Below are 25277 nucleotides of genomic sequence, written 5' to 3'. Positions count from 1 at the left end.
CATCAGAAGATGGATACACTGTGGTCATAAAGGGATGGATATGGTCAGCAACAATACTCAGGTAGGCTGTGGTGTTGACACGATGCTTAATTGGTACTAATGCTCCCAAAGTGTGCTAAAAAATATCCCCCACACCACTACATTACCACCACCAGCCTGAACCGTTGATACAAGGCAGGATGGATCCATGCTTTCACGTTGATGATGCCAAATTCTGACCCTTTCATTGGAATGTTGCAGCAGAAATCGAGACTCATCGAGACTCAGTCTTCTGCTGCTGTAGCCCATCCGCCTCAAGGTTGGAGGTATTTGGTATTCAGAGATGCTCTTCTGCATACCTTGGTTGTAACGAGTGGTTATTTGAGTTACTCTTGCCTTTCTATCAGCTGGAACCAGTCTGGCCATTCTTCTCTGACATCTGGCATCAGCAAGGCATTTGTGCCCACAGAACTGCTGCTCACTGGATGTTTTCTCTTTTTTGGACCATTCTCTGTAAACCCTAGAGATGGTTGTGCATGGAAAATCCCAGTGCATCAGCAGTTTCTGAAATACTCAGACCAGTCCCTCTGGCACCAACAACCATGACACGTTCAAAGTCACTTAAATCACCTTTCTTCTCCATTCTGTTGCTTGGTTTGAACTGCAGCAGATCATCTTGACCATGTCTACATGCCTAAATGCATTAAGTTAATGCAAAAAATTTGCATTAACCAGCAGTTGGACAGGTGTACCTAATAAAGTGAGTGAGTGTATATAAAGCCGGTGAGTGTATATATTCCCTCCACGGTTTCACAATCCTCCTCAATTAACTTTTGCTTTTCACACTCAACGAAAAAGATAAAGAATATGCAATCTGTAATACATAAAAAAGAAATTCTTACTGACTCCAAACTATTGAACTGTAGTCAATGTTAATGAAATTAACCTCTTGTGCCAACAGTTATTAAATGCGAGTAATAATTAAATAATAAGTTTTGACTGATGTTTTTAATGCTTATAACCCTTGATTGTTGCTGATGTTTTACAGTGTATGTATGAGTCTGTGGTCAGGCAATGCGAGAAGTGACTTGTGTGTGTGTGTGTGTGTGTGTGTGTGTTTCTTTTAAGAGGTGTCATTGTGTGTCTGTCATTGTTAGAGAAGCTTTGAAAACTTCATGCTACTCTTTGTTTTTAAAAGAATCCCTCCGCTTTTATTTGGAAGATAGGCTAATTTTTCAACTCCCTTAGGATTAAACTGTTGATTTTGCCATTTTCGAGAGATTGGCGGGAGCATTTTTAGCTTAGCCTAGCATAGATCATTGAATCAGATTGGACCATTAGCATCTAGCTCAGAAATGTAAAAAAAGAATAACTACGAGGAGAGTAAAGCTTTAAAAAGAACAATTATCCACACTCTTTTTTGACATTTTGAATCGAGATGTTAATGGTCTAATCTACTTCAATGATTTATGCTAAGCTAAGCTAAAAGTGCTTTAAAGTACTCCTGCCAGACAAGGAGAAATAGGCTGACCAGGTTAAATAATGGTAAAACTTTTTAACTTTAGGGGACTTGAGAAATGAGCCGAATTTTTCAAAAAGATGTTTAGTGTTCCTTTAATAATTTAAGAACAGTCAATTAGCATGCAAGTAATTTAAATTGAGAAAAAATGTTTTAACTAAATATTTAGCTTTAAATGATTAAAAAATCACCCTGCTTTGTTGACTGCATCTTTTAAGATTGGTACTTTTTCATGAACTGTTCAGATTATTCTCATTAGAATGACCTTTTGGTAACCATTTGATAACATTTGTTGTTTGTTTGGAAAATGATGTAACTAATATTGCCAGTAATTTTCAACACTGGTGTCTAATTACTGGCTTGTGTGTGTTGCTTTCGACCTATATGCATCTCTCTATGTGTGTAGCGTGTATGTGTGTCGAGTTCTCTTGGTTGTCCTCCAGTGACAGATATCGCTGGCTTTTGGTTCTCTCAGATCAGATGTAATGGACTGTGTTACATAACAGAGGCACCGAGTGAAAAATAGACAGACAGAAAGAAAGAAAGAAAACTGAGAAAAAAAAAGATTCTGTCATCTGTTTTTTTAAAGGACTCCTGGCGTATTGGTCAATTAGAAACATTTATGTTTATTTAACTAGTAAAACAGATAAAGGTCAGATGAAATACTATTTTCCGTGTCTCAGTATGTCTCAAATATTCATAATATTTGCTGTACTTCATAGGAATGAAATGGGATGAAATACAGCATCGATAATTTGTAATGAATGACAAATACATAACTTAAATATCATTAGATAGTATATTGTATATATTCACAATTAAGTTTTTGGCATTTATACATAAGTAATAAGTTTACACTGAAAAGAATTGACATAACAATGAATGAATGAATGAATGAATGAATGAATGCATAAATTAATAAATAAATGACTAAATAAATATACACACACTGTAAAACCCAAAAAGTTAAGGTAACTCAAGCCATTTGAGGAAACCAGATGCAACAAACCATTTAAGTTCAAATACTAATCCTAATGAGTTCTTTGAACTAGGGTTGGGCCGATAGATAATGCCATCATCCATCGCCGATGGCCAATAGACAACACGATGCAGAGCCGGCATCGCCAATCCTCCGCCTCGCCCCTGTCACAAACCAGCTCGTGAAAAGTACACACTTAGGCCCCATTTAGTCTAATACGTCTTACTATTAAAATGGCATTTAAGGACGAAAATGATCCACATCCACACCGTGTTTTACCTAGCATTTCTGAACAGCCCTCAGTCCGCTGAAAACGCACATCACGTGACCACACACACGCACACACACACACACTGGATCGCGTCTCATTATAGTTGTTAAACGTGATATTTAATTGATCTTGTCTCTATTTAACGACTCTTCGGTTTTTTGAAACTATCAGGTAACGTGTCACAGCATCAGTACACTACTTCAGTCTTTCACTTTCACACTTGTACTTAATCATTTTACTTAAAACCTCAGATACTGCTGGTTGTGCACCTTTTTTACCAACCAACCTCCCGCGGAAAAAGTGATTGACAGGTGGTAATTTGTGTGCAACTTATCTTTATTTAATTATGATTTGTTTACGGGTAAAACAAAGAGCATGCAGGCCAGCTAGTTGAAACAGTAGACTACAAATAATTAATTTGTTATGAATTAATTAATTATTTACCTCCGCCTATGATGACGATGCCATCGTCCATCGCGATGTTTTACATTAGACATCATACGATGCCAAATTGGTCGACATCGCCCAACCCTACTGTGAACTTAATCCATTTGAGTAAACGAAGCAATTTTAGCACAGTAAAACCCAATAAATGAAGAGAACTCAAACTAGTTGTGGAAACTGATTTGCTATAAACCATTTGAGTAAAAAACTAATCTATAGGAGTACTGTGAACTTACTCCGTTTAAGTTGAAGTAATGAGGTTTTTAATTAACTCATTACCTTCAACACTGCGTTCAAAACTCTTTTCAAGTGAGTAGAATTAACTTGAATAGAGTGAGTAGAATTATTTGATAAAGTTGACTGTTGAGTTGTACAGCGTGGGAATAAATTAAATAAATTAGCATTTCCCTTTTAAGTAGAACAAATGTAGTGAAAGGCTGCTGAACTTTTGCCTGAAAGGCACTTTTGACTATATTACAAAATTGTTTGGTGTTTTCCTTTTGTATTTTTTTTCCTTTGGAGTAAAAAGGTGTATATTGTACATATAAGGTCTATATATACGACTCACCTGAGGTCTTAACTGACCTTTAACAGATCCAGTGCATGTCGGTTATATTTTATAAGCAACCATATCTGAATAGTCATATCATTGTAATAAAACAGTGGAGTTTCTGGCGGGAGCACTTTTAGCTTAGCTTAGCATAAATCATTGAATCAGGTTAGACCATTAGCATCTCACTCAAAAAAGAATAACTACATGAAGTCATCTTTAAATAGGACAATTATCTATACTCTTTTTCATATTCCTTGATGACATTGCAAAAAATCTGACTGTTCAGGCTGTAAATATATACATGTTATTTCAACCAACGGTGACCAACAATTACTCCCTAAACTATTTGTTTGCTTTAATCCAAACAGTGACTTTTTTCCAGTCAGTGTATAGTGTATTAAAATGAGTTGAGTCTCACATGCACGTTATGTACTGTGTATACAACCTGACAAAAGTCTTGTTGTCGATCCCAGTTGTAAGTGCAACAAATAACTTTATATTGATCATTTGAAAAAGTGGCAGAAGGTAGATTTTCTCAGATGAATCATCTGTTGAACCGCACCCCAACCATCACAAATACTGCAGGAGACTTATTGGTACCCACCTGGACCCAAGATTCTTACAGAAATTAGTCAAGTTCGGTGAAGGAAAAATCATGGTATGGGGTTACATTCAGTATGGGGCATGAAAGAGATCTACACAGGAAAATTCTCAGAGTAAAATTTACTCAGTTCAGAAAATATTTAGTCCCTCTCTAAATTGAGTAAAATTTACTCAGCAGCAGAGTTAAAGGAAAAAAAAACCCAATTATTTATTATTTTTTTGGTTGTAAAATGTAAATAACTAAAACAGTTAATTCTCATTAAATCTCATATGGACTTTTGTGAACATCTGACTGAAATGAAGTCAATCAGGTAAGCAATGACTGAAGCTGCTGCTGCTTCTCTTCTGTTTCTGCTTATTAACAGCAGGTGTTCATCATCATTGCTCAGTCATCTCTTAATTAACCTCATCGTTGTCTCAATAACTTTAACTCTGCCGCTGAGTAAATTTTACTCAATTTAAAGAGGGACCAAATATTCTCTGAACTGAGTAAATTTTACTCTGAGGATTTGCTGTGTACAGAGTGGATGAAAACATCAACAGCCTGAGGTGTCAAGACATTAGAGCTGCCCATTACATTACAAACCACAAGAGAGGGCAAATTCTTCAGCAAGATAGCACCCCTTATCATACTTCAGCTTCCATATCCAAGTTCCTGAAAGGAAACAAGGTCAGGGGGTCTAGGATTGACGAGCCCAGTCACCAGACATGAACATTATTGAGCATGTCTGGGGTAAGATGGACAAGGAGGCATTGAAGATGAATCTAAAGAATCTGAACTCTGAGAGTCCTGCAAGAACGCTTTCTTTGCCATTCCAGATGACTATTGAGAAGTCATTTGAGTCATTGCAGAGATATATGGATCCAGTTCTTCAAGCTCATGGGAGTCATACACAATATTACTTCTTTTTATACTTCACCAAGACTTTATATTCTACTGTACATTATTTCTGTTGAGTGACAAGAGGTTTGTTTAAGCAGAGTCAGACCTTACTGTCCTAATTAAATAATTAAAAATCAAGGCATGGTCATATTTTATTTTGGTAAAACAAGCGTAATCTAAAGGCCTTTGCCTTTCATATAAGCCACTTCTGATACCAAATGATCAACTAGAAGTCAATTATTATTTGTTGTTCCTAAAACTTCAGATAGTGTAGACAACAAACAGTAAGGTGTCCATGTGACTGGTCCAGAAGACTGAGAACTGCAGTGAGAACAGCTCATCCAGTGCCACTTACATAAGCATCCCGAGGACAAAACCCAGCGCACAGGTCTACATTATTGATGTTCCGCTTTTCCAGGTTTCACAGCCACACTTATAAGAGGAGCGGAGTATAACGCTCTCTCTGAAGGTCAGCTGGGTTTTTAGAGAGGAGAGGAGATAAGACTGCCTTTCCCGTCAACCTTATCGCTCATGAGAGCCGAGATACTGTGCAGGGATAGCAGCGTTTCTGCATGATCACAGACTGACTGGATTACAGTATTTCATTCACTTGGTTTAAATGCATACTGTAAAAAATGCTGCTTTTCACTAGGGCTGCACGACTCTGGCAAAAATGTGAATCACGATTGTTTTGCTTAAAATCAAGATCACAATTTTCTCCTGATACTGTAAATGTAAAATAAAGGTTAATATGATGAGCCTATTATTATTGTTAATTCTCAAACATATGGTAAAACAACAACAATAATATTAGGCCTATGTGTAGGTCTACTGTTGCTTAAAATGTTAAATTTTGTATAGTCATCAGGGTGGACTTGAACAGACTTTCAATATGTCCTGTTCACAGAAGAATGATGAAATCAGAATACAACTATTCATAATTATAAAGTTGATTTATTATGTTTAAGACATGTGCTTGTCATCTGTTATCAACAACATTGTTAGACCATTTGTTTTCACTGGTAAAATTAGAATCTCGTCATGATCAGATTCCTTCTTGCATTGTATTCAGCAATACCTGTATATATAGGCTAGGGTTGTTATACTGACAGAAAACATTTATTTTCATGCACAGCATTGTGTGTTCGCTATGAAAGAAGAAACATCAAATGTGTGTCGTAATCATAAATCTAAAATGCCATATGATCATTTAAATGACGTCTGCACAGGTTTCACTTTCACTTCTGAGCGCGGCTCATGGCTGCTTTCACTGTGAGGAAAAAAACATACAAGCAAATCAAACTACCCGCACGGCCCTCAAATGATCGCTCTGTGCAAAAAAATTGAACGTTATTTACAACACTATTACCGTTTTTTCACAGCTTATGCGGGTTGTGTTCACTAAAGCAGGAGTCATACGTGCACGCGCGCGTTCTCGGTAGTAAACAAACAGCTGGCGGTCAGCTCATGTGTGATTTTGCAGCCACGTATACATCATTTCATTAAGACAGAAATGATTCATTCAAATGAATCATTTTTGGGTGAATTATACCTTATAAATACAGTGTGTGACACTTTTAACACCTTTAAAAGGTGTCAATGTTGTCGTTAAGACTTGTGCGAGCGTTTTTACGCCTTACGTCTTTCTATCCTGACCTTGACAATATAATTGGCTGAATATAGAAAAGCTGAATTAAGATTGTGTGTAGGGTCGAATCGAGATTGTGATCTTTTTTCGATTAATCGTGCAGCCCTAGTTTCCACACAATTCCTTCATATTAACCCAACACAGATAGATCGAGTTAACTTAATCATTTTTACAAACACAAGTGGATTGAACATAAAACAATTCAGTTGTCGCCCCCAAAAAACCTTATGAATTGTGTTGTTTCAACTCATTTTTAAATAAGCCGTTTAAACAAGCAGCAAAAGTCATTTTTTGAGTGTATTTTCTGCACATTAAAAGGGTAGTTCACCCAGAAATGAAAATTGCCTCAGTTTTACTCTCTTTAATCTTTATGATAGGGCTGCACAATAGATCATTTCAGCATTGAATGCAATAGTCACATCGCAGGATATGCAGTGTTGAATCTGAATAATATTTGAGAATTTTTATCTCGTACAAATATCTAAATTTCAAAGCGAAAGCATATTCGATTATTTTACTTAACCCAATTGTGTTTATTGCAACTTTTTTCTTATACTAAAAACTAAATATTTTACTTGATTTAAGAATTTTTAATTATTTGGACTAGAAATAAAAAAACAACATGTTTTTCCATTGTGATTATTAAATTTCTGTACCTTAATACTATTAGACTCTTCAGAAAGCTATTCAACTGAACTGTTTAAACCAGGGGTGTCCAAACCCGGTCCTGGAGGTCAAGTGTCCTACATATTTTTGTTCCAACCCCAATTAAACACACCTGACCAAGCTAATCAAGCTCTTTCTAGGTATACTAGAAACTTCCAGTCAGGTGTGTTGAAGTAAGTTGGAGCTAAACTCAGCAGGACACTTGCCCTCTAGATAGAGCTTGGACATCCCTGGTTGAATCTAGTGAAACTGTTTTCATATTGCAATATGTATGATAAAAAAAGAAAATATCGCAATATCAGATTTTTCCAATATCATGCAGCCCTACTTAATGAGTTTCCACTGTTCAACACAACAGAAGATAATTTAAAGAATGCTGGTTGCTGGGACCCACTGGCTTCTATAATAGGAAAAATATACTATGGAAGTTAATGGTGCCAGCTGCAGCATTCTTCAAAATATCTTCCTTTGGGTTCAACAGAAGAAAGAAAGTGAGTAAACGAAGACAGATTTTTTTTGTTTGGAGTGAGGTATTCATTTAAGGTGTGTAGTGTTTTTTTTTTTTTTTTGGATGTTTTCTATTCCAGTTTAAAATTGGTAACACTTTAAATGAAGGGTCCATTAGTACATGTATTTATGGTCACTCTTTATTTTGATGGTCTGTTTGTTGAACTAAGTTACATTGCATCTACATGCCAACTAATTCTCATTAGATTATAAATAGACTGTTAAATTGGGATTAGGGTTGGGGTTAGGCTTAGTATAAGTTGACATGTACTTGCAAAGTTTCTTATAGTTTGTTAAATGTCTGTTCAAGGATCAACAGATATTAAGCAGTTTACTAATACTCAAATGGACCATCAAAATAAAGTGTTACCGTATTTACTAACATTAACACAATTAGTAATACATTTATCAAATGTTTGTGAATGTTATTTAAGTTAAATAGCATTAGTTCAGATTACCTCACAGTGCATTAACTAATGTTAACATGTACAACTTTTGCCATAAATAATGCATTAGTTAATGTTGAACTATCATTAGTAAATGCTGTACAAGATTATTCCTATTAAGGGAATGTTAGTAAATGCATTAACTAATGGACTATTATTCCTAAAGGGTTAATTAATTTTTAAATTTTAGGCAACTACACTTATGAAAACAAAGCTTTTTTTTAAAGTGCAATCTGTTAAAGATATAGTTTATCTAAAAAACCTTAATTTTTTTTTAATAGAGGTTCAAAGAAGATTTTAATCAGATTAGTTCATTAATTTATTGATGCATAAAAGTTAATACTTCTTTTCGGCAGTAAAAATGACACTAAAATCAATTATAATAGTGCATTTCAGAAGATTGGGATTAATACGTTTTTGTAAATATCTTTATTCTGCTGTGAGTCTTTAAAATAATCAAAAGTCAGAATAAAGACATTCAAAGTTTCAAAAAATTGATGTTAATTAACTTTCAATAAATTCTAAAATATTTTATAATTATAGTTTGACATATAATTGACTAAAGGTGGCACTGTGGTTCAGTGGTTAGCACTGCCGCCTCACAGCAAAAAAAAAGTTGCTGGTTCAAGTCCCGGCTGGGTCAGTCGGTATTTCAGTGTGGAGTTTGCATGTTCTCCCCGTGTTGGCGTGGCTTTCCTCCGGGTGCTCCAGTTTTCCCCACAGCCCAAAGACATGTGCTGTAGGTGAATTAAATAAACTAAATATATATGTATTGTTATATTGGATTTAAAATTCTAATATTGGTTTTAAGATTTGGAAAATGTTTAAGACTTTTTGGAGTCCACTTTAAAAATCAAAAATTGAGTTTTGATATTTTTTACCATTTACAAAATTGACTAAATATCTTCATGGAAGAGGATCTTTACTTGATATTCCAATGATTTTTGTCATAAAAGAAAAATCTATAATTTCGACCCATAATACTGTATGTATTTTTGGCTATTTTCTAAAATATATCTGTGCAACATACCTGTGGTTTATAGGGTCACAAAGATATATGAAACAAATATTAATATCTCCAAACGATTGAATGCTGGTGTACATCATTGCTTTTTAATTTTCAAGCATTATTATACAGTGTAATTGGAAAGTACAAAAATATACTCTTACTACTATATATATATATATATATATATATATATATATATATATATATATATATATATATATATATATATATATATATATATACTGTATATATATACTGTATGTATGTGTATATATATATATATATATATATATATATATATATACTGTATATATATATATACATATATATATATATATATATATATATATATATATATATATATATATATATATATATATATATATATACTGTATATATACTGTATATATATATATACTGTACATACATAAATATATAATGTTTTGATTCTCTACAGGTCAGACATAATGAGGGGAAAGCTTGTGTTTTTAGATCAGCTGTTGTGATTGGTAAAATTATATAATAGACAGAAACAAGCATTGTGATGAGGAAAAACTTAACAGGCTTAAACAGATTTAATTACATTCAGCTTCATGAATCTGATCCATTTTGTCAAACTGTCAGCAGAAACATCACGCGTCCCTGTGGAAATACACAAAGGCTTTGGAAAAGTGTTCGTGTGCGCTGATTTAGTGTTGTGTTTTGTTCTCCTGTCTATCGATCAGAAGATGTGCAGACAGAAGAGCTTTTGAACTGCTCAGTTTTTACATTTATGTTTCACCATAGTGTTCTTAGCAGACTCTTAGTGTAGGTAATTAAAGACTCATCTGCTATAAGCATAGGCCTATATCACTAAATACATCAATAGATCAACCATCATTATATACATTCACAGAGTTCAATAATACAGACTGAAGGCTGGGATTGATTCTTGCACGATTTGGTCTGTTTTGAATTTAATAGGTGCACCAGATATAGGGATCAGGTTAAGGATTTATAAAATCTGCAATAATAACTGATTGTACTTGTACTGTGTTAGTGAACAATAACTTACAAGTATTATACATCAGTCAGGAATATTTGAGCAGAAAAAGTTTACCTAATTTTTCAACAAAAGTGTTTATTAATTAGGTTTTCTTATTATATTTTAATCAATATTATTGTACATTATTGCTTACATTTTTATTAATTCAATAATAATAATAAAAATAATAATAATAATAATAATAGTAATAATAATAATAATATTAACAATAAAAATAATAGTAATAATAATAATCACATATAGAAATGTTTATCAAATTTTCAAACAAAAGTGTTTGATAACATTTTTCTTTTATTTTCATCAAAATTATTGTACATTATTAATTACATTTTAATTAATTTAATAATAATAATAATAATAATAATAATAATCATAATAATAATAATAATAATAATAATAATAATAATAATAATAATAATAATAATAATAATAATAATAAATGCATATAAAATGTGTAATATGTTCATGTTTGTAAATATATAAAAATGACAAATTATTTTTTTATTCTGAGTCGTAAAAAATGTCATAATCAGCAAACATATAGAATATGAATCAATTGAATCAATTATTGGATTTTTTTAAATACAATTTCATTCATCAGTTAATGCTAATATATTAAATATTATAGAACATAAAATACAATACTTATAATTTTAATAATCAAGGTACTTTTAGCTTAGCATAAATAAGTTAATCAGATTAGACCAATAGCATCTCCTTAAAATAAAATTACTGGAGAGTCAAGCTTTAGGAAAATGATCAACACTTTTTTTTATATATATTTTTGAGTGCGATGCTAATGTTCTAATCTGATTCAATGATTTATGCTAAGCTAAGCTAAGCTAAAAGTGCTCCCGCCATATGCAGAGATCAGCTGAATGGATTTAAAATTAACAATCGCTAATAATCAAGGTACTTTTAGCTTGGCTTTGAATAAATAATGAAATCAGATTAGACCATTAGCATCTCTTAAAAATTAAATCTACAAGAGAGTCAAACTTTAGGAAAATTATATATTGACGTTTTTGAGTGTGATGCTAATGGTCTAATCTGATTGAATGATTTATGCTTTGCTAAGCTAAAATTGCTCCTCCATATGCGGAGATCAGCTGAATGAATTAAAAAAATAACAATCATTGATAGTCTAGGGAATTTTAGCTTAGCTTAGCAACAATAATTAAATCAGATTAGACTATTAGCATCTTGCTCAAAAAAACAAACCACAACAAAAAACTACAGGAGAGTCAAGCTTTAGGAAAATTATTTACACTCTTTTCAACAATCTGATTCAATGATTGAAGAATATGCGGAGATCAGCTCATTTAATTTAAGAATAACAATTATTAATAATCAAACTATCAGCTTAGCTTAGCATAAGTAATTGAATCAGATTAGACCACTAGCATCTCGCTAATAAAAAAATAAATAAAATAAAAAAATTAATAAATAAAATAAATCAAGGAAAGTCAAGCTTTAGGAAAATGATCTACACCCTTTTTTTGACATTTTTGAGCGAGATGCTAATGGTCTAATCTGATTCAATGATTTATGCTAAGCTAAGCTAAAAGTGCTACTGCCATATGTGGATATTATCTCAATGGATTTTAAAATGGTAAAACTCAACTGTTTAGTTCTAGGGGAGTTGTAAAATGTGGGCATACTAACTAACTAACTAACTAACTAACTAACTAACTGAATGAATAAATAAATAAATAAATAAAGTGGAGTGCTCCTTTAAGTTTTTAGATTGAGTAAAAATGTTGCCTTCCTTTAGCGGATCAAGCCTTTACACAGCACATGCAAATAAACAACATGAATTGTCCATGATTTCCCTTTTCCTCTTTCATGTCATGCCAATGGGAACCAAATCAGACCACGTTTTCAGTTTGAGGCAAAGTTGCCTTGTTCGATATCTTCACGCAGACAAATATCAATGCTCATTTTATGATCACACGCCGTGTCGCTTTTTTCGGTCCGTCTCTCTCGCTGTTCTCCTGTCTCCTTCGCTCGTAGTAAAAACAGCATCAATAATTAATGATCCAATTAATAGTTTACACTGGGTTTTTATTGAGTTGTCAGAGTGATGGAGAGCCGTGCGCCGGCGGCCGGGGAGCTGCGCTCAGGCCTGAATCAGCACTTCCGCCTTCTGCCCTGAACAGATCCCACGACACACACACTTTCAATAGCAGAGACAGAGAGAAAAAACAGAGCAGAAGAGCAGGGGGAAGTCACTGGGTGTCAGAGAGAGTGAAGGCCACTGAAAAATCATTGTAGACACTCTTAATGTTCATCACAGGTTAACTGGGTCTCTTTTGTCATTTTGAAAATGATGAAACTTCCTGAAATTTACCCTAAATATGGTCATATTTACTAGAGCTGAACAATATATCGTTTGAGCATCGATATTGCAATGCAATGTGCATAGCTCCAATAGTCACATTGCAGTTATTATTTATTAAAGATTATATATATATATATATATATATATATATATATATATATATATATATATATATATATATATATATATATATATATATATATATATATATATATATACATACAGTTGAAGTCAGAATTATTACCCCCTTCAAATTTTTTTCTTCTTTTTTAAAGATTTTTCAAATGATGTTTAACAGAGCAAGGAAATTTTCACAGTATGTCTGATAATATTTTTTCTTCTGGAGAAGGTCTTATTTGTTTTTTTTCCCGGCTAGAAAAAAAGCAGTTTTTAATTTTTTAAAAGCCATTTGAGGGACAAAATTATTAGCCCCTTTAAGCTATTTTTTCTTGATAATTTACAGAAAAATCTACTGTTATACAATAACTTGTCTAATTACCCTAGCCTGCCTAGTTAACCTAATTAACCTAGTTAAACCTTTAAATGTCACTTTAAGCTCTATAGAAGTGTCTTGAAAAATATCTTGTCAAATATTATTTACTGTCATCATGGCAAAGATAAAAAAAAATAAGAAAAATCTTCTCCCAGTTAAACAGAACCCAAGGCTGACGTCAATGTCCAACGTCCAACCTAAAATCAACCAAATATCAACATCTTATGATGTTACAGCTTAACGTTGTGTGAACGTAACCACTATGACGTCTATCAGATATTGGGTTTTGGTCAGTTTCTAACACAACTTAAAATCAACCAAATATCAACATCATTTGATGCCGTCATTGAACATCAAAATAACAAGTTCCTTAGAAGCTGGCTAGACATTGAATTTTGGTCACCTGACATCACAACCTAAATCTAACCTAATATTATCGTCTTATGACATTTTTGGCCTTCTTGGCAATAACTAAATGCGCTACAGAATGTTACGTTTACACACATCCACAAATTAAATGTAAATGCATCAGCTTTTTACAGCGTAATACTCACTACTCTTGACTACTTTTGAAAGGTCTACTTTTTACTCATACTTTTGAGTAATATTTACAACAGATAATTTTACTCTACTTGCACTACATTTTTAGGCAAGTAATGGTACTTCTACTAATGTTTGATTTATTAGTACTATTTCCACCACTGCCAATGTCTTGCCTAATTATCTGATCTCTCCTAGTTGAACTAACTAACCTAGTTAAGCCTTTAAATTATATTTATGATACATTCTATTATCATGCAAAATAAGTAGCAAGATATTATGTACTGTCACAATGGCAAAGGCAAAATGTGTTATTAGAATTACTTTTTAATTATATTACTATTATGTTTATGTGTTAAGAGAAAAATCATTTCTCAATTAAACTGCACTTGGGGAAAATAAAAAAAATGAAAGATTTCACAAAAGCACTAATCATTTTAATAATTTGACTTTAACTAAATGTGTGTAAAGGCACAATAGTAGATTTATTTGTATAGTTGTCTGAATTGCAGTTTGAGTGCTTTTACCAGTTTAAAGTGCTATTTCAAGTAAGATTTTTTCCAAATTACCAACTTACATTGCGTTTTGTATCCCTGCAATGCATCTAAAAAGATTTTTGGCAGCAATGTAATTTACATGCATTGCAGTTATACAAAATCAATTAATGTGTGGATGTCAAATAGACATCAAGATTTTGAAATGAATGTTTTTGGATGTTGTTTTGACATCATGGTATCCTCTGTGATGTTTAAGACACGTCTAGCTGATTGAATAGCATATGCAGTGTTAATATATTATGTAATGTAGGATTAATATATATTAACATTTAAGTTATATTTTATATTCGTCTTTTCAGTTTTTTTTTTACATAATCTTTCGTATTATTTCAACACAATACCGTACAAGGGGTAAGAGGGAAGCGAGGGTGCACCGACTACATTTAAAACTGAAGCCAAGTCAGGCTTCTCTGACATTGTTTTTTCCCTCTAAGTTAAGTGTATTAAGTCCCAGTCCCAAGATCTTTTCAGATCTTATTAGTCTGACTTAAAAGATAGCGACTTCAGCCAAGTTTCTCAGAGACAAGTTTGACCTTTTCTGTAGTTTTGTTGCAATTACCAGAACCTGCTCTTTATTTTACTTTGGTTCAGTTGCATGATTACAATAATGAGCGCAACTATCAGTGTATGGGTTGTTGACATGATTTTGGATTTTCACTGTCACACATGACAAAAATTAATATAATTAGTATTGTCATCATTTAAAATGCAGTAAATGCTTGATAATTGCTTTGTCTTCAATGGACCTCTTGTTAGATAAACTACTTTGTTTTGATTTTGTCTTACTTTTTGAGGCCAAATCTCAAAACTGTCCTATGGTGCGACCTTCTCAAGCATAGTTCAATAAATTACAGCTCTGATCAAATCATTAATAAAACCCTCAGGTCTAATTTTATACCACAAGTGTTTTTTTTTTATTAATTGGCAATTCTTTTAATCCATATATTTCTGTAAACAGAAGAAGTTGATACGTTTTCTCACTAAAAATGTTCCTCTGGTGTGACACTATAAACAAATTTTAAATTATCAATTCCACAGAAAACTTCAATATTCGAAGGCAGGGGTGTCGCTAGATCCCTTTTACTGGAGCGTGTGCCCCAGTAATACTTGCCTGTGCCCCCTTAAGCTATTAAGTAAGCAAGTAAGCAAGCAAGTAAGTATGTAAGTCATGTGTGCATTTATTGTGTATGGCCATACACCCAAAGCTCTTCACAATCATGAAACAATTCACAATCTGTCGCTCCACCACCAGTGTGCAGCATCCACTTGGATGCTCACCACACGCCAGCTATAGGTGGAGTGGAAAGATAGTGACAGAGCCAATTCAGTGGATGGGTATGATTGGGACGCCATCATGGGCAAGGGTCGATGGAGGGAGTTTGGCCAGGACACCAGGGTTAACACCCCTACTTTTTTACGAGAAGTGCCATCGGATTTGTTTTGACCACAGAGAATCAGGAATCTCGGTTTAAAGTCTCATCTGAAGGACGGCGCTCTCTGACATTATAGAGTCCCCTTCACTATACTAGGGCATTAGGACTAATACAAGCCCAGATTGAGCGCCCCCTGCTGGCCTCACTTACATTACTACCAACAGCAACCTAGTTTTTCCGATGTAATCTTCCATCCCAGCCTGATCTCACGAGAAAACGTAAGTATTTTACGTTTTGCCAGTTTAGTGGCTAATTCGTATGAATTCGTACGAGTTCAGTCGTACAAAATGGTACGATTTTAAAAAGGAGGCGTGGCACCTAACCCCACCCCTAACCCCAACCGTCATTGGGGGATAAGCAAATCGTACTAAATTGTACGAATTAGATTGTACGAATTCATACGAATTAGCCACTAAATGAAAAAGTTACGAATTGCCGTGAGATTGTGTTGTCCATCCAGGTACTGACCAGGCTCAGATTAGTTTCAGTGAGTAACCCGTCTAGTCTACAGGGTGATATGGCTATTATTGTATTTGTGAAGTATTCGCTGAGAATATTCTTCTCCCCCCAAAAAAACGTCAGTCTAGTAATCAATGAGTGGCTCCTGTACTAAAAAGGCGAGGCTTCATTCACCATATTGACCGTTACACTTTCCCCATTCAAGTGACACATCTTGTGTATCCTAAAGGCTTTGGTGAAGTAAATACCACAATATGAAGATAAGCATCAAATGATGAAGAACGAATTCCCTTTCATGCAATTAGTATATTATTAAGGGTTATTTTTCTTAATTTTTGCTTTGTCACACCCATATACAGTATAGATATGGATGTTTGTATCCATAATGTCACCCATAGGTTTCTGAAGCTACAAATGAAGCTACAAGTAGGCATGGCCAGCAGTCACCTCTTTGTTGGCGTGTCATCGCACCAACTGGAGCTTAAAATGGCCAAAGAGGCGAAGCATGAGTGGAGCTACAGACGCCTACTAGCATTTTGCCTAGACAGGTTTTTCTTTGGGAGAAACACTTAATACTTCGTTATCTGCGACTCGTTTGTGTTCTGACCTCATGTGCTTGGTTGTGAACTATATCAATAAAGTGTTTAGTCTATTAAAAAACACTGTTGTAATACATTGAGCCACTAAGCATTGTTCTTGTGATGCTTTTCAACCGAAAGAAAACGCAAATTTCTTCAAAATACTTCAATTCAATTCAATTCAATTCAGCTTTATTTGTATAGCGCTTTTACAATGTAGATTGTGTCAAAGCAGCTTCACATAAATGGTTATAGTAACTGGAACAGTGTGGTTCAGGTTTTAGTGTTTAAGTTCAGTTCAAATATAGTCTGTGTTAGTAAATTCAAGGCTATTTATGAAGTCCAGGCATAACGCTGTATGACAACGTTTCAGATGACTGTTTCATAGCCTACAGCTAATCAATCTGTCAGATTCTGGAGTGCTTTACAGTTCTAAAAATAGTATATTATCTTAAATAAATAAAACAAATACGTTTATAGAGATGTCGTATAGTGTATAATTTCACTCACCTAGGAAATGGAGGCCACTTGAATGGTTTGTGAGCACAATCAAGTGCACAAAGCATGCCATATTATCTGATATTTGTTGAAAACAATTAAAAAATCTATTTACTGTGTAAAGAAACATTAAACAAAACAAAAATACGTTGTATTAGCCAAGTTCAGTGGCTAATCAGCCGGAATCAGCTGAGGTGAAGTGATGGCGACCAGCGAGACCTAACTGTCACTCAAGTGGCCATGCCCTTAATTATGCAGACTTAATATAAACAAAACGGAGGAGTTTTAGAAAAATTTACCCCCTCACAGTTTTCATGTAGTGTAATATTAGCTATATGAACCAAAACTTTTTTTGTACCAGGCTGTAAATTCCTTTTTTTTCTGCTGTAAAGTTTGCCATTTTAACATTGGGGTTAATAGAAATGTGCTCTGTTTTGGAGCCAGGCCCAGAGGAATTTCAATGAATTGCAGTTTCAGTTTCTTCCATATTAGCTTCAGGAGGGAGAGCAGGATGTTGCCGCTTGGTCACACCATAGAACATTTTTATGGTAAACGGTGAAAGAATTGATTTTCCCTTTTTACTTGTTTGCCTTATATTTTCGTCTGACTTTAAACTACATAAATAAAACAAATTTGTTCTTCAAATATGGTGTTTTACAATGCAACTTGTCAACTTTAAAAAGTGTAAGTGTAAGTGTCTTTACAGTATGTCTGCCATGTGTCCTCATGAACTACTTTGCTCTCTGCTGTATGTGTGCATATTGGGATTATGTATGTATGTGTGTGTGTGGCACTCGCAGGAGATTTGGATGGCCACTGGTGGGATCACACAACGTGGCACAGCAGCGATGCCTCCATCATGTCTTTGGTGAGACATGCGGAGCCGAATGTCCCACCACTTTCTTTCTTTCTCTCTCTCTCTGTCTCTCTTGGTCATTTCATGGTTCTTTTGATTTATTTTCACTTCTGCATGTCTTTTGTTTCTTTCTGTTTTTATCCCATGTCTGTAGGGGACAGTCAAAGGGGAAAAAGACAAACTTTTGAGCAGTCACACACCTTATCTGAGGGCCAAAAGAAAATGGTGCGCTTTGGGGGCCACTCTTGGGAAGAAGATGCTGAGTGGTGTGAGCCCCAGGTTAAAGACTCGGGTGTTGATACGTGCAGTAGCACAACCCTAAACGAGGAGCATAGCCATAGTGAGAAGGTACTGGGACCCCCTCTGGCCTGCACTGCTTTCAGTTCATTTTGATCTCGTTTGGTTTTTCATTTACTTCATTTTGTTCCATTTCCACTTGGTCTTTGTTTTGATGTCGCTAACGATAGGTGAGATGTTGATTTGATTTTCTTTTTGTTTTGGATGTGACTGGGATAGTTCAGCCAAAAAGTTACATTTATCAACCTTAATGCTGTTCCAAATCCGAAGCACTCCTTTAAATCCTTCTTTTTTTATCAATCCTTCAAATCAGTGAATCACTAATGACTTGCTGGATCATTCGAATCAGTGAATTATGAACTGAAAACTCGCTCTGACCAAATTATTTGAATCAGTAAATTGATAACTGGAGACTCGTTGAATCATTTGAATCAGTGAATTGTTTATTGGAGACATGCTGGATCATTTGAATTTGTGAATTGATAACTAGAGACTTGCTCTGACTTGTTCTTTTGAATCAGTGTGTTGTTCATTGGAGACTTCCTGAATCATCTTAAGCAAAGAATCGTTAACTGGAGACTCACTTTGACCAAATTATTTAAATCAGTGAATTGATCACTGGGGACTCTCTCTGACTGGATCATTTGAATCAGTGAATTGTTCATTGGAGACTCGCTGTATCATTTGAAGCAAAGAATCATTAACTGGAGACTTGCTCTGACCGAATGATTTGAATTAGTAAATCGGTATCTGGAGAATCACTGCGTCATTTGAATCTGTGAATTGTTCATTGAAGACTAGCTAAATCATTTGAACCAAAGAATCTTTAACTGGAAACTCGTTCTGACTGGTTCTTTTGAATCAGTGAACTGTTCATTGGATACTCGCTGAGTCATTTGAAGCAAAGAATCATTAACTGGAGACTCGCTCTGACCAAATTATTTGAATCAATGAATTGATCACTGAAGACTCACTCTGGCTGGATCATTTGAATCAGTGAATTGTTCATTGGAGATTCTCTGTATCATTAGAATCAAATAGTTGTTAACTGGAGATTCGCTTTGACTGATCTATTTGAATGGGTTAATTGATATATGGAGAATCATTGAATTGATAACTGGAGACTCATGATGGTTATGAAGGCTGGCTGAACGTATGTTGGCTTTCTCAACCAAAAAATTTGACCTCCAGAAGACCATAGCAGCCTCCGAAATGAGTAGCAGATTCAGAGTTATAAAAATCCACATGCGGTGGACTTTTATTAGCAAATCATATAAGTATTACAAACATAAACACTAGCTAAGCAGCTTCCATTGTAAGGCTTGATTGTTAGGCACACTTGTTCCTGTTTGGTACTATCAATCTGGCAACCTACCAGAGAGTGTTCTCACTGCAGCCCGCAGCTTGGTGACATACTGTACCAGGTTCAATATGTAGTGGATGTGGGCGCAAGCAGTTGTTGCAAGAAATGCTCATTATTTATATTAATTATTAAATTACACATTAAATTGTGTGTGTTTTTATGTGTACATCTCCTCCAACCCCAAACTTATTAACATCTACACCTCCCCCAACCCTAAACCTAACCACACAGTAGCATGGGTGTTACCTTAGTGGGCGTTACAAAGTCTACTACATAATGGACCTTGTCCAGTACGCCATCGTGCTACAGAATGCAGCGAGGGATATCATGACCTGCCTGCAATTTGTAAAAATTCTCTTCAATGTTTTGAATTTGGACTGCAATACCTAATACAACCACTAGGTAGTTCAATCCTACACTGGCTCAATTTGCTTCAACATTATTTTGGAAAGATTCAGAAGACCTTAACAACAAAACATCTACAACTTTAACAAACATAAAACAAAAACATCAACAACTTTGGCTGAACTATTCCAGTGTTAAGTTGATATTTCTCCTGAGTTTTTCAAATTTCCTTTCTTCTCTGCCGGTAGCTGGGGAGCCTCTTGCTTGCTCTGTTACCGTTTGCTTCTTAGCCGCAGCTGCAGTAGTGACCGTAGCAGCCAATCACTCCACCATGTGACTGTGTTTTTGTCATGGCACTCAGAGAATGTGGGTTTCCCTGTGAGCTGCATGTCCTCTCAGCCTCGTGTGTTACATTGGTCCCGTCAGCCGCGTTTTAGGGCCCCAAGAACCCCTCACTGGTTCAAATCCTCACTCCTTTTCCCCCCCTTCTCCAGGAGACTCGAACACTCGCTCACTCACTCGCTCAGAAACGGCTAGCCAGGATTTGTTTGCCACAAAGTTTGTTTTTCTTTTTTCCCTTTCCACTGTCACGTTCCTTTGCTCTCCGTGTTATGGGCTTCCACGGTTTGTGTTTGGCGAGCCTTTCCATGCTGTTCTCCTCGCTTTCAGTTTGAACATCAACGTCTGTGTTTCTTCTTCCATTTGTTCGGGCTTGTGTTTGCTGGGTGTGTGGTGCTGGGGATCGGCTGTGGTGGCGACGGAGGTCTCTGTGCACCACTGGGGGGCTTTTCTCTGCATGTTAAGGGTGCATGTCACTCCCAAACAGAAAATCACACAAACTCTGCATAACCTTTATCAAAAAAATAAGTTTCAATTTGGAAAAATGAGATTATGAAGTTCTGGAGGTGTTCTGACTTCAGTACACGTTAAGCAGGTTATAGATTCCATTGTAAAGTATATTTGATTATATAAGGTTGATCTTAAAGATTTTAATAATGTTCTTTATTTAGAATATTTTACAGCTTTACAATTTTTGCTGTAATCATTGATATGGCCTATATAATAATAAAAAAAACAGTTAAAATATTATCACTATTATGTCATAACTGAATGTTTTGGCTGATCATCTGAGTAAAAATGACTCTATAAGAGATTCGAAATGGCAATTTTGTAGGGCAAGACCTTAGGACTTTCAGCAGTATATACAGTGCTTAGGATAATTGAGTACACCCCATTTTGAAAATTTATATTCTTTGTAAATACAGGTAATGTATTTTGGTGCATTTAAACAAAACATATTTATTAAATAGATATATTTATTAAAATAATATTTTAGTCACCAAACATATTTACAAATTGAAAGATAATACAATTAAAATCAAGCAAAATATTGCAAAAAAATTATAAAAAATCTTAAACTAAATTTTTACATTTTATTGCTTCTCTTGATTTTTGTTTATTTTTAAAATTGGTATTTAATATTTTTCTATAATATAAATTTGGGTGTACTAGTTTTTGGACCGGTATCGTAAGTTATTTTGTTAGATTTGCTCTAGATTTGGCTTCAGTACTGATTAATCTAATGTTTATGCACAAATATATTGTAAAGCTTCCTATTAAAAATATGAATTCAAAAAATTGCAAAAAGATTCAAAATGTCAAAATGCTAAATCTCAAAATGTCTTCTGCTTGCATCCAATTCCTTACAAACACCACTCGAACCTTAAATAATATTTAATCAATACATAATTGATTTCTTAACTAGTTTGTTGCCACAGCTTTAATATTTTTTTCAATAATATAACAAAAGTATAATGTAAATAAATCATACAATAGAATAATGGCAATATATTGATATGGGTGTCCGTTGCAGTGTCCCAATTTGCATAATATCCATCCTAAATTGTATTGGTAAATAGACTTAGTATATCTCAAATCATTTTATGTTGAAATGAGTATTCCAGAATGAGATGGATGGTCTACTATTTCTGGTAGAATTTAGAAGTACAGATCTGCGCATACTACAACCACTAATATCAGCCACAATACATTGCGTGTTGGATGAAAAATCATTCGAGAAGTCAATTCTGCATCGATTCTTCATTTCGCTTTTGAAAGTGCATTACTATTCTCCTTTGAAAGGATTCTGAGCTTTGTTTTTAACACCAGATGACACTGTATGCTTTACAATAGCCATGCTCTGTTTGCATCCAATTCCTTACAAATACCACTTAAACCCAAAAAATATTCTTTAATCAATACAGAACTGATTTCTCGAATTATTTACTAATAATACAGTTAAAATCAAGCAAAATATTGCAAAAAAAACAACACAATTTTAACTAAATTTTTTAATTTTTTTGCTTCTCTTGATTTTTGTTTATTTTTAAAATTGGTATTTAATATTTGTTTATAATATAAATTTGGGTGTACTAGTTTTTGGACCGGTATCATAAGTTATTTTGTAAAATTTGCTCCAGATTTGGCTTCAGTTCTGATTAATCTAATGTATATGCACAAATATATTGTAAAGCTTCCTATTAAAAATATGAATTTAAGAAATTGCAAAAAGATCACAAAAAGATTTGTGAGGGGTATGCTTATATATGCTGAACATGGTATGTAATTAATGTGAAAAATTGCTTTTTATTTTATCACGTGGTATCATGTTGCAACGTGCAAACTTTAAGTAACATCACTAGCACAAGCAAATCTCAAAAAGTCATCTCATCACTAAATGGACAGTTTAGATGACTTTATAGCTCAAAAAACAGCCAATTTGTAGAAAATAAGTAATGTAAGCGCTTTGGCAAAAATGCAAGCTTTACTTTTCTGCTTTTAAACCATCTGGAATGGTTTGCCCCATAGACCTCCATTATATATTTTTCTCCCGTAAGCAATTTTTGTACATCTATCCCAGTAATTCAAAATTATTTTGTCTGTTAATTGACAGCATGTTGTAGATGATGACCATAAAGCTGAACTTGTGTTGAACCCAGATCACTATGTTGAATGGCTTTCCTGTGTCATCTTTAAAACTGAGCTATTGATTTATTGTATTATAATACAACTTTCATTACATTCAGTCACCAAATTATATTCATATCTATTTGAAATGCATAGTTTGTCAAAAGTGAGTCGACATCATTATTTAAAATTGATAACCTAAAATGTAAGAGAAATTTAACCTTTCAAAGTTATTTTAGTTCATGCTAAGCTGTTATTTTACTTCAGAAGACCTAAAATCACATTGGAATGGACTAGTTTGGCCTTTATCTTCAACATTTAATATTGAAAAACACATTAGTCAACCATTCAAATGTAAAAATCCATGTTGGTTGACCATTTGACATTGGAAAAACCCATGTCGGTAGCTGTTAGAGTTCCTACAATGCACTATTGTCACAATACTTGTTAAAGCTGTGGCGAAAAATCTTTTCAGTAATCGATTTTTCATTGAGGTTTTCGAAATGCAGTTTAAATGCATTGATTCTAAGATTAGTTTTTAACTGCAGATGGTGCTGTATGTTTTACAAATAGTCATCTTCTGCTTGCATCCAATTCCTTACAAACACCACACGAACCTTAAATAATATTTAATCAATACATAATTGATTTCTTGACTAGTTTGTTGCCACAGCTTTAATATTTTTAATAAATAAATCATATAATAGAATAATGGCAATATATTGGTATGGGTGTCCGTTGCAGTGTCCCAATTTGCATAATATCCATCCTAAATTGTATTAGTAAATAGACTTAGTATGTCCCAAATCATTTTAGGTTGAAATGAGTATTCCAAAATGACATGGATGGTCTACTATTTCTGGTAGAAATTAGAAGTACAGATCTGTGCATACTACAACTACTAATATCAGCTACAATACATTGCTTGTTGGATAAAAAAATCATTCCAGAAATCAATTCTGCATCGATTCTTCATTTTGCTTTTGAAAGTGCATTACTATTCTCTTTTGAAAGGATTCTGAGATTCGTTTTTTACAGCAGATGACGATGTGTGCTTTACAAATAGCTATACTCTGCTTGCATCCAATTCCTTACAAATACCACTCAAACCTAAAAAAAAATCTTTAATTAATACAGAGCTGATTTATCAAATTATTTACTAATATTGTCCAATAATATAATAGAATAGTTTAATAAAAATAAATTATGTAATAATAAATAAGGTGGTGATATATTGATATGGATGATCAATGCGTTGTCCCAATTTGAATACTATCCATCCTAAATAGTATTCGAAAATCAAATTAGTATGTCCCAAATCATTTTATGTTGAAAATAACCTGGACGCTCTGTTATTTCTAGTAGAAATTAGAAATGCAGATTCGTGCTTACTTTAACCACACATATTGCCCAAAATACATGGCGTGTTATTGTGATAAAAAGTTCGGATCAAAATGAGTCTTATTTATTGAGATGAACGAATCTTTTTTCGAGTCATTTCGTTTAATTTGCCAAAATACTGTAAAAATTATACTAGTTGCTTCTAAACTCATCTACAACTAGCTCAAACGTTGTTCACACTACAAACAAGTCATAACTAGAATGCTATAAGAAAGAGAAAATAATGATTTATTGTTTACCAGGTCTTTTGCCTATGACTATGTCAGCTCACCTCTTCTGACAGGTCTTCAAATTTGAGTGATTCATTCACATCACACAGACAGTCCTATATATATTGGTTTTTGAGTCGTTCGGTTATCATGTGACAGAATGTAAAGAGAGATGACTCAAACGCGAGGACTCGAAAAATGAACGGATCAAATCTTTCTACGGCTCTAAATGCATATGATTGGCTTTTGTCTTTCATGTGATGAATGGACGACTCAAACCTGATAGAAGACTCAAAAAAGGAACAGATCTTCTCCTCCAACTGCACAAATGTGCGCATGCGCGAATGACCTAAATTCGATTACAACTACAAACACTGGTAAAAAGTGG

General features: G+C 34.0%; 1 protein-coding gene across 49 annotated transcripts in view; it reads left to right on the top strand.

The window, feature by feature from the left end:
- The window catches only part of rims2a (regulating synaptic membrane exocytosis 2a), a 315973-nt gene that overhangs the window by 143103 nt on the left and 147593 nt on the right, over positions 1 to 25277 (top strand). For 29 of the 49 annotated variants that reach the window (XM_073926666.1, XM_073926662.1, XM_073926660.1 and 26 more), the window contains one exon: positions 18252 to 18319. In XM_073926666.1, coding sequence (XP_073782767.1) covers positions 18252 to 18319 — 68 coding nt within the window. Of the gene's footprint in view, positions 1 to 18251; positions 18320 to 18461; positions 18656 to 25277 lie in introns of all 49 variants that reach the window. The other 20 variants (XM_073926654.1, XM_073926650.1, XM_073926642.1 and 17 more) reach the window with 1 other exon arrangement.

The sequence above is a fragment of the Danio rerio genome, chromosome 16 (assembly GCF_049306965.1).
Source record: "Danio rerio strain Tuebingen ecotype United States chromosome 16, GRCz12tu, whole genome shotgun sequence".
Taxonomy (NCBI): domain Eukaryota; kingdom Metazoa; phylum Chordata; class Actinopteri; order Cypriniformes; family Danionidae; genus Danio; species Danio rerio.
Note: the sequence above shows the minus strand (reverse complement) of the source record. Positions and strands in the feature narration are given on the sequence as shown.